Source organism: Etheostoma spectabile, chromosome 16 (assembly GCF_008692095.1).
Source record: "Etheostoma spectabile isolate EspeVRDwgs_2016 chromosome 16, UIUC_Espe_1.0, whole genome shotgun sequence".
NCBI classification, from domain to species: Eukaryota; Metazoa; Chordata; class Actinopteri; order Perciformes; family Percidae; genus Etheostoma; species Etheostoma spectabile.
Genome location: NC_045748.1, coordinates 13,036,726 through 13,048,246, shown reverse-complemented (window position 1 = coordinate 13,048,246; position 11,521 = coordinate 13,036,726). Strand labels below are relative to the sequence as shown.

The 11,521-nt window shown below is 42.1% G+C and overlaps 1 protein-coding gene across 1 annotated transcript in view; it reads right to left on the bottom strand.

Annotated features, from left to right (window-relative positions):
* col5a1 (procollagen, type V, alpha 1) overlaps positions 1-11,521 on the bottom strand; it is an 86,921-nt gene that overhangs the window by 63,618 nt on the left and 11,782 nt on the right. Inside the window, exon 2 of the mRNA XM_032540336.1 lies at positions 1,671-1,838. Coding sequence (XP_032396227.1) covers positions 1,671-1,838 — 168 coding nt within the window. The remainder of the gene's footprint in view (positions 1-1,670; positions 1,839-11,521) is intronic.

Sequence of the window (11,521 nt, the reverse complement as noted above, 5' to 3'; positions counted from 1 at the left end):
AAGTTTAGCTGCCCTCTGGAACATATTAGCCATTCATTCTCTTAATGTCAAAGCAAGACAGGGACCACGTCACAGACGCTTCAACTAGATTTTAAGGCTTTCAAACCACAGGCGGCTAGTTACTCAGTTTGCACCTTGAGATAATGTGGGTGCCTGTTATGTAAACTCCTCCAAGTTGGTTTGTTTTATGTAGACTGTTATTTTAGATGATCCAGAGTAGCATGTGTGTAATTATAGCATGTGTATCTAAACATATGGGCTCTGCTGTCACCAAGCTTCAAAGTGAACAGTATTTGTTTGATTGGATAGCGTGATAGGGCACGCAGGCCAATGGAGCTCTGTGGCTCTGCTCTAAGCCCCAAAGAAAAGCCACGACATTGATCAAAGGTCCTCTGAGGCCAATGCAACATCTCAGAAGCTTTGTGGAAGATTAGCTTACAGGAAGGGTTATTATTTCTCCTTTTTTCCTGCATCTAGACCACATCATTGCTCTCCCTCCCCCACCCCCCCCCCCCCCCCCCCCCCCAGCTGTATATTTTTAAGCTGCAGGAAAACCAATCACAGTAATTTCAGGGGTTGGTTGTCCGGGTCAGAGAATATGGTTTGAATTTCTGCCTATAAAAAAAAAAAAAAAAAGTATAGAGCCTAGCATGTTACCAGAAAGTGTAGAAGGGAGAAAACACTGCGAGGCCGCAGCAGTCTAGAAGAAATGATAGAGGGGAAAATGATGGCGCTTGAGGGAAAATAAAGAGAGAAGGATGGAGAAAAGCGAGGAAAGATTGCCTGAGAGGGAGGAGAGAGAGAGGAAAGTACTACTGCCGCGCACCATAAAGCACTAACCCAAAGCCACGTCAGCACAATAGAACAAGGCTAAAGTGGAACCCCAGACTTCCCTCCCCCCTACCACCCCTATTTCCACTGCTTTTCCTTTGTCCGGCTCCTCCCAGAGCATCACATATTACAGTGCTGGATTTCTCATGCATCTGGTGTGTGTTGTCAAGGGGGAAATTAGGGCGCATTATCTTTATCCGTCCCTAAATTATCTTCAACATTTGAATAGGTGTGACTAAGCAACCTGACTGACTCAATTACCAGAACTGTCCAGATATGCCCTCATTTCTTTATATGTCCAAGTCGTCTAGTGATGGCTGTAGACATACAACATGTGTTTTGGTACGGGGTGAACAAGCTACGACAGGAGGGAAATAATGAAACAGTAAATAGCCTAAAATCCCATAAAGAAAAAGATAGACGTGACATAAATAATCGAGTCACAGGAGCAAAAGAACACTGCTGCATTGATGGAAGGGACAGAAGCAGGTTAGATGGGCGCGAATACAAATTTCTTTCCAGCTACCTTTTAATGTTATAATCCCTGTCTACTACGATGACGGGTGAAAGGTCATACACCTGACCAGATGGCAAGACTGTGTAGCAAAAACACCCTGTAAGATAAGTTAAAGATCTTGAACAACCATATGTAGTGATGAGCTTGGAGCAGTGGTGTGGGAGAATGATTTGGAAGTGGCTTTGAACTAGTATGTTTGATGTCAAGAGAGAGAGAGCGAGAGAGAGAGAAACAGAGAAAATAGACAAAAAAATAAATGCAAGAGATGATTGTATTCATTTGTAGAGGGCGAGCATTACTGTGTGTTGAGTCAGATACTCACCTGGATACAGCTGTACGGTGGGGGCGCTGAGCTGGGCTTCTTTGGATACTCTGTAAGCCACATCGGGTCCTTGTGTTGACCTCCGATGTGAGCAGAAACCTGTTGTTTTTTTAACACCCTCGGGTAAACTGTGAAAATCTAAAATCTTCAAGAGGTCTGCTGGTTCCGCTACAGAGAGAAGAAACAGACACAAAGAAGAAGAAAAAAAGTTGTCAGATTTTATTTTTAAATGGGTTAAAAAAAATAAAATAAAGCAGTTCAATTTGTCCAAACTCCACAGTACACATTGCTAAATTTACAGCCCATTAATCATATTGTTTATACAATGCAAAAACAGATACTACTCTTTAATAGCCCAGAACGTCTGTCTATCAGATAAACCTTAATTATGACCATTTCCCTCTGTGTGCTATCTTTTGCAGAGTCAGCAGCCTTAGTTACTCAGCAGGAGATCACAGTGTTGTGGTTCAGAGAAGACTTCAGTTGTCCATTTAGGCGCTAAACCGAGATGTGCCCATTTATAGAGGACCATGATCATGGGTTAGGGTTTCAGCAAAGCCCATCCTTCCATCCATTTCCCTGCAATGCTAAATCTTCTGCTGCCTCCCTTCAACCACAACCATGCAATTAGCACACTTTCAGGCCGGTCGTCCCGGCTGTAACCAGGCCACCGCAGAAATACACTGGGTCAGAGCAATGTGACATGGGGTTTGACCCTGGACCGCACCCTTGCATGCCAAAACCACCCAGGACAAACAGCTGTTCGTGCAGCCAGATGCACACATAGCAAGCTACACGATGACACCCATTAGCCTCCAGCCTTGTCCCAGCAAAGATCTGGACAGAAAAGGGCTCTGGGTCATGTCTATAGGGACAGTCACATAAGGAACAGGGGGTGGGGGGTGAGGGGTGGGGGCTGTCAGGGTGTTTTAGAGGAGGGCAAACACTAAAGTGAGGAAGCAAACTAAGTAGAGGATAACAGAAGAATTTTATGGCAGAAATAAAACAAAAGACAAAAGCAAGCATGCTGTAGTATTCTGCTGGATGCATTTTTGTGTTGTTATGGTGAATGTGGACTGTCAAAGGCAACCCCCTCGGTCAAGAATAAAAGCATGCACATACACCCACACACAGGTACAGAAGTCTCAGTGTCAGGCTACAAAGACCACACACAGCGTTCAGAGAGGAAACCGAAAAGAAAAAGCAAAAGAAAACTTTCAATAGCTCCATCCATCTGAGAGTGAAAGGGATGCTGGGAAAGGTGGAAAGGCAAATGGGCAGAGCGAGAGTGTTTGTACATTCTGCGTTACCCTGCAACAAACTCCAGCTGGATGTCATTACACAAGGCTTGCATGCAGCGCACATCAATTTAAAAGAAAAAAATCAACAATTTTAAACAGAGGTCTCCATTTAAGAAACTTTGGCTGCACGTGTTTGTCCACAGGTGTACAGTGTTGGGGGGGAAGGGGGGGGGGGTCGCCTACATTATCTTATCATCAACAAGACCCAACTAAAGAAAGCACACTATACAAGACCAAGAGTTCTTTGGTTTACAAAACACATAAACTTCAGTTTGCAGCACAAACTTCAGTCATGAAGTAACTTGTTTCGATTACTCGAGAAATGAAAGATGTAGCCTAAACATACTTGATACCAGTTTATACCTTTTTAATACGCACAATAGACAATCTGGAACAAGTCTGTGTAGAGCCTTTTGAGAGGAAATTTGGGATTTAAGCGAGATACATTTGGTGTGTGGCGATTTCCTAATCAGGATGTTCTCATCTCACGCTTTCTATCTCTCTCCTAAGCCATCCCACGCTTCCTGTCTTGGAGGAAGTCTATTATCCAATGCCCAAACTCTGCAATTATATTCCTGCAAGATGTAAAAGTGGAACCCGGCACAGTGCTTATGGGGACATATTAGGCAGAGGCACACAGATCTGTAATAGCAAAAGAGAAATATATGAATCCAAGCACCACACCCATCTGTTTTTTTTTAAATGCCCCTAGCCCAGCATTTAAGCATGTCAAAGAGATAACTACATTCATATCCCTGGAAGTGCACAAACCACAAGATGAAAGAGTGAAGGGTCTAAACAAAAAGACAGCTTTGTCTGTCATCAACTCATAATGAAGAGACATACAGGAACTCTCCCACCGGCCCAGAAAATATATATCATTCACCATGAGGTGATGAGGTAGGATTATTTAATGAGCTTGTCTCTGAGCATTCTGCAATTATATGTCAGAGGGTCAAAGTGTTGGGAAATGTAGTTCTGTTACAAATGCTCTTATTGATCTGTCAATCAAAAATTTCTTATATAGCGTTTGCACTTATTGATCTGTAAGTGTTAGATTGTGGGAGCAAGCCATGTGCTATAACAAAATAGTCTCTCAAATCTCTCTGTTTACACTGGTCGCTTAGCAACTAAGGTATTCAGGGGCCTGAATGGCTACAATAAACTTCAAAAAAGTTGAGTTAAGTTGTCAGAAGATACAGAATTAAGCACAGGGACCCTTGGGTGTGTAGAACTTATACGCGCCCGGGAAAGCATGCATCTGCTTAATTTCAGAATCTGAATTTTTACAACTGACTGACTTTTAAGTGTCTGAATAAACATGTTAATAAAATAACATTGTAAACTTTATTAGACAGCCCAATTATTCCAAAACAAACACGTGTTAGAGGATAGTATTGTCCTGAATTGTTCATCAATTGAGGACACTGCACGTTCTTTTTTCCTCAAACTCTAGAAGTTGCATACATTTTGCATCTTTTAGACAAACTTCATGCAGGATTTTAACATAAAAATCCTGCTAGAGCTTCAAGAAAATCAAAATCAGTTTCACTGAGACAGACAGGGAGTTACGGTTTTCTCAGCTTTTAACATGAGAGAAGTAAGTGACGCATTAACTGGCACATGAAGTGTTTTCTTTTAAACCCGCTTTTAACAAGGACCACTATGCAAAGCTCATAGTTTATGCCCTTGTCTCAGCCGGCCGCAAACGTACCCTGTTAAAGCCACTACAGTCTGCTTTGACACTGCAGTAATTCCCTATCCTGGAAATCCAGAGTTCTCGAGAGCACAATTTGAATTTGCTCCGCAAGTTACTCTGGCATAGAGTAATGCTGCTCATCAACTACGCCTTGTAGCCGAGCTGCACCAATCACATCGATGTATAGGCGGGCCGGAGACGAGCTAAACAGCTGACGACAGTTTAATCTACCAGTTAGCTCTCCTGGTAGCTAGGCGTATCGGGCTCTAGATACGTCACCCTGTGTGTTGTTGTGATTGGTCGTAGCGTTGACTGCGTGCAGTGAGATTTTCAAATGCACGCTTGGTGCCACCCCCCCGAGATGGGCAACTTTCATTACTCAATGCCAGACCTTTAATCCCTTTGGATGTGGGTCTGGATTTCCAGGCTAGGACTTGGGGGCATTATTGGCGGAAAGAGAATATGATATTCCTCATTATGTTTTCATTAGTATATAATCACCTGTAACTAAAAATCGTGTTTTCATTAGCTTAGAATGAGCCCTAATTTACATAATGACATCTTCCATGGAGCTCGCCATGTTGTACTGCCATGTTTCTACAGTAGTCCTGAACAGACTCCAGAAAGGGCTCTATCACGTTTTTTTTTTAAATCTTTTGGATGTGGGTCTGGGTTTCCAGGTTAGTAAGTCCCTCTGCCCTGCCATCATCAAACAGCACGTTATTCCCTTGGGAAATAAATCAATCAATCACTGACAAAAGGAGTCCTTACAAGGCATGGAAAGGGCTTAATTGCCCTACAAATTAAACACAGAAACCACTGTCTACATGATGGACTTTACATGTCACATTAAATCCAAGCTACAGCATAAAGGTCTGATCACATTCATGTGGAGTTAGACTGTGATTCTGAGACTGTTATAACCAACCAACCAGCCATAGCCTCTCTTTTCCATCTCCATTTGATTCCTCATCATGTAGTCTCTCCCTACAACACACAGCCTTCCCATCTCCTTATATAGACACAACCTTGTATAAGCCCTGCTACTAGAGACTGTTGGTGACAGGTACACACACTTGCTTCAAATCATACCTCATATAACCGTAACACTCACATTGGTGTACTTCAAGATTGTCCTGTCAGCATGGCACCACATTCACTGCCATTGCAGTGTCCCTTTGTGTGGGAAGGCGCTCATAATGCTGTTTTTGCGCTTAAACTTCTTTGTATGGTCTGTCTTCACACATGAGTGTCTAAACCCTTACAGACAAACACCAATAGCGGCTGATCGCAAACCACATCCATCGATCAGATGTTCCCAACAAGCCACAGACATTTTATTACATAACAGATGACGACATGCAAACAGGGACGAATTATTCAATTAAGATCCTTTGGCCAACTGTTGCATACGCTCACAGAGTACATCATAACAATATGTCTGTCATAATAACAATACCAAGAGCATATTAATAACAGCCAGCTCAGCACCACAGAGAAAGAAGATAAGGGGGAAGTCGGTGAGAGCATCCAGTCGATGCTAACTGTGTCACGACCCCTGGTGACGAGTGTTGCTTTTGCTAATCCACACTGACACATACTAATCCCATGAAGATCAGCAGCTTTTTTGGTGAAGGAAACAAATTGTCATCGGGATGTCCCATCAATCCACACCTGAGAAGCACTCATTTCCTTCCATCAAATGGAATCAAACGTGTTCCACTTTCTCATTTCCATTTTCAAATTTCCTTTTCCTTCCACACAAAATCTGTTTCATTCATTGTGTTCAACCAAGGTTTTTGCATCCCCTGATGGATCTAAAAGCAACCACAGGGCCCCTTGTGGGTCATCTGGAGGTGAGCCAGGTGGAGAGGGCCAATTAGCAGCTTACAGGAAAAGAGATGGAAGGTGAAAGGATAGCATCATATATCTCTGTCCGGATGCCAACTACAAAAACAACAGACCTATCGAAAACCCATCTGAGGACAGCTAAATGTCTTTTCCAATAAAGCGATGGCTCGTAGCCATTTCCTTAGTTACAGTCAGACGGGCCCTTTAGAGAGTTAATCACACAAGCATTATCAGCTCTGTTCCCCTCCCTCTTTGACGTATCCTTCCTTACACACCTTCATTCATGAATTTCTTTCAGGGGCAGTCGACGTTCCAGCGGAAGCTGTCTTGACCACATCCTAAGCCACAGGTGTGGGTCTCCGTCGCACCTTGTTAAGCTGAGATGTTTACCCACTTAGCATGGCAGTTCCCTCGAGACATGCTAAACATACATTTCCCTCTGACCACAGGCCGCACATCCAAGAGGCAGGTTCTCTGCAGATAAACAGAAACTCTTTATGTGACACGGTCTTATGTTCATTTCCTACCGTCCCTCTTTACTCCTTCTGCTGCAACTACTTTCACGCAACGACATGAAATACAAGAGCAATACTGTAAATACAGTGCATCCTTTAAGCCTTAGCGCTCCTTTGAAGCCTTTTTCATGAGCAAAATAAAAACATCTCCTTTCCTTTGGCTCTCATGTTACCCACACGTTGCTTCCATCAACAACCTGGGGAAACTTTTTTGGATGCCTTTAACGCTCTGATCAGCCACACGACCTCTGCTGTCCATAAGCAAACGCATTTACAACACAACTACATGAAAAGGACATGTTAGAGGAGCTGATGAAAACTCCAACTTCTCTTCCCCAAACTCTACATAACACAAACTTATTTAACGCGATGAAGTTGTCATCTTAAATGCTTCAGAACTATTTTCTTTCTGAAGATAAAACGCTTAGATGGCTTGGGTGTAAATTAGCCACTTCTACTCCCACAGTTAGGTCTTCCGGAGCCATGTGCACAGCGGGAACTTGTAAGTGTTATGTGCAAAATTAGTAAGCAAAGTGTTGTGTCTTTGTTGTGCTAAAAGAGGAGCTGTTAATTTTGTCTTCAGCCTTCTACGGGTGTGTTTGTCAGACATGGGCTGGATGAAGTTGCAGCATAGTGAAGGATAATTAGATCATAAAAGTATGTAGTTTAAGTGTGAATTATTTTAAGATGTGTGGTGAAACTTATGACAATACAACCGTTTGTTGAAGAGATGAGTGGGCATGGTGTGGTTTTGCAAATATCTTCCCCTCCCTACCCTACTACACTTTCTGTCTACCTTTTTTCTCTCTTACTCTGAACAGTAGCTCGAGTGCCAGATTCATAATCCTGCTCTCGGCTCAAGGCCAAGACTGTGGTGGATCCCCTTCCCCTAACCTATCCATGTACCCTCGATTTCCACAAATGCACACACACGCACACACACAGACACACACACACACACACACACACACATTCTCCAACAAGACTGTGACTCCAGGCAGCACCATTTAATCTGACAGGAGTAGGGGTGCCGGACCAGTGAATTAGGACTTTTGCAAGGGGGGGAGATTAACATTCTTGCCTCTTTCCCTGCCCCCTATCCTCCTCTATCCCTTTCTGAAGTGAGGCCGGACTCTCCAGGCACATGCTTGACCTGGCGCTGAGGACAAGGAGTAATTAGCAGTCATAAAGAGGACCCTGACTCTCTCTGACCAGCACAGCCAATAACAAGAATGCCCAATGAGAGACTTCCCCCACCTAGAGCGCATCACAGACAGGGACAGTGTACGAATTTTTTTTTTCACCTGATTCGGTTTTATAAAACTTTAACTGAAGCCAAATGTTGAATGCAGCAGGTTACAATTAAGGCCCAAGCTGTAATTACTTACAGCAAGACTACTAAAAGAAGTACAGTAAGACATTCATCCGTTCACAAATGAAAAGTAAAATTCATACGCAATAAAAATGCTCTAGCTCAATTTAATACACTTATGGGTTTTCAGCTACAGCCTTATTTTGATCCATCATAACCTGTAACTGAGATGCTAAGTCTCCTGGATCCTGAAAGAAGGCCTAACTAATACCAACACCCATTAAATATATATGGCATTTTCAGTGGGAAATGGTTCCTCTGATAATTTTCCTTTAAAGGTTAATGTTTCATCTCATAAAAGTGTATAAACCTTTACTACATTTTTGCAAAAGTAAATCCCTCCTGTGCTATGAAAACACAGCGTGAAACCTTTAAAACTCATGCAAATATATTTAAGCATCAAGATCTGATCCAAGAATACGATTACAAAAAAAGCCCAAGACACACTTCCATCAACATTGACCTCAAGTTGTTGCTTCTGGGAATCATGTGACCAGACCTGGAAATCATACTGCAGGCATTACGTTTGCTAGATTGAACGCATTACATACACTGCATGGAGAGCACATCCTGTGAGAGAACACACACTGACATGCAACACATGAATAAACTTATGCCAGCACAAAACTGAATGGCGAGCAGTCTCACACACCTTTGCACCTTGGCTTAATTTTCCACTGCTCCTGTACACGTAAGCTTTGCAGTGAGGCACTAAGTAAGGTTCAAGTAGCACCAACATGTGCAACATACTGTACTACTCACATATTTCTGAAGACAAAATCACAGCTACAGTAGAATGGCGTACAGTGGGGATGCTAGTGGCTGTTAGATTTCAGCAAACAGCTACTGTAAAATCCTACCAAGGGCTGGGTGGTATGACCAGAAATCAATCTTAATAATAATAATAATAATAATTAAGAAAACCATTTATGTTAATATTAATTAAATAAATAAATAAAAAGTTCAAAAATAGCAATATGTATATGCAATTGGGGCTCCCTGAGAATATGGTGTAAAGGGATAATATGTAACTTTTAAAACACAACTCTTTCTCTTAAAAGTGAAAATTCATGAAGAATTCAGAATTCATTCTATACTGCTACAGCCTTACTTGGTCTGGCATGATCAGTGGTTTGTGGTGGCTAATGGTAGCAAACTTCAGATAGATATTGCTGTGTACTGACAACAATGAGTCAGTTCTCTGACTTTCCTTTCTACTTTTGCTTGCCTATTAGGCTGGGCACTTGTCGCCACAGTAGGCGCTGTTCAGCAAAAAAGGCTCAATTAAATGGTAAATTATTAGCATAAGCAATCATCATGTTGGCAGCTGCTTTTGAAGATGAAGAACGAATGCCAGCAAAGGGGAAAGTGTGCAACTACAACAGGGACAGTTTTTTTTTTTTAGGCGAGAACTCTCAAAGGCAACTGAGGCCAGTGTTTACTGCAACCTGAGCAAGATTAAGTCTGTTAAAGAACTCACATGCTGGTATAAGTTAAGTTTCATTTTATCGGCCAGCTGTCTTCCAGACATTTCAGGACACTGACCCAGTGACTGGGGCTGAGAGCTGCACATGAAAGTAGCAGCACGGAGGAAAAGGCAAAACAGGAAATCAGAGAGTGAGATTTGTTTTGTTTATTTGCCTAATGTCTTCATTTCCCGGGTCATTATGGACTTGTTCTGACTCATTCATAATGAGATAGTCAAAGATTAACCACAGCCTCTAATTTAAAAATTACACAAAACACCACGTGATAAGCAGTCTGACACAAACACATGTAAAGACAAACCGAAAAATCGCCCAGAATTCTTCAGTGTGGCATATTTACACCCAGAGATGTTCTGTCTTCACACACACACCACACACACACACACACACACACACACACACACACACACACACACACACACACACCTGAAAGATGATCCAGAGAACTTAGAGTTTCTTCTTCTCGTGTACTCTGAGGCTCGGTGCTTTAGCCAGACTCGTATTGCTTTAACAGAGGGAATACCAGATGGTTTACTTCACTGTCTCCACGCTGCAGCTCACAGCAGTGAGGATAAATCACTGTCTGCCGTCCAACCCAGACTAAGATGGAAAAACTGAGTCAAGAGATTCCAAGGCGCAGCTCTGAGTGCTCATTTTACTGCAAGAAACTGCAGGAATGGTACAGTACATATGAGGCACATGTGTGATGGCCTACTCTGCCTGTTCATATCTTCTTCTATTACTTCCATCCTTTTGTACTTTTGACTCATTTTGCACTATAGCTTCATTCAGTTTTATTTTCTAACCTCCATTAGCAACTTTATTTCCCTCTACCTAGTTTATCTTTTCCTCATTCTGTCTCTCCCACAGCAGGTATTATTTTGATGGCTGACTGTGGTGAAGTTTATGATAAAAGAGGGCCCTGCAGCACTGACATTAAAGAACCATTATTTCATTATTCCAGCACCAAACACACCGACACTAACAGGGTGGGAAATTGGCACCCGCCACCAGCAAATGGCGGGTAGGCCTGCACGATTCGGGGAAAAATATGAGTCACGATTCTTTTGCTTAGAACTGATATTACGATTCTCTGCCACGATTTTTTTGACCATGACAAAACAAAACAAATTGGCATTATTCAGTTTAGTTTTAATTAGTTTTTAAAGCAGGGTTGCTAGTTTATTTCTTAGTTTAGTTTATTTTTAATTTTTTGAAAATGCTTAGTTTTACTTTAGTTTTTTTTTTAGTTTTAGTCTTTTTTGTAACATGGGTTATCTGTCAGGGGATTCAAAAAAGGTCAGAAAAAGTATTGTGTAATAATAACTCAACAAAAACATCAAACAATTTTAAAAATATGTATTCACAATGTATTCAACAATAACACCAGTACAGACAATGTACATATGATGATGAGCACAGATATGACAGACATCAACAGGTGTTTTGAACTTTGGTTCGAGTAAAGTGGCAAACTTTTTGGAGTCACTCGACTCACACAGTTGTGTAGACATCCCAATATGAATCCACATATTGACCCACGTTCCTCCAGATTTTGGTGTTCCTGTGTATTTACTAACCAGGTATCGGGTCGCAGGTGACAGCCCGCCTGTAGTGTTCTCTGTC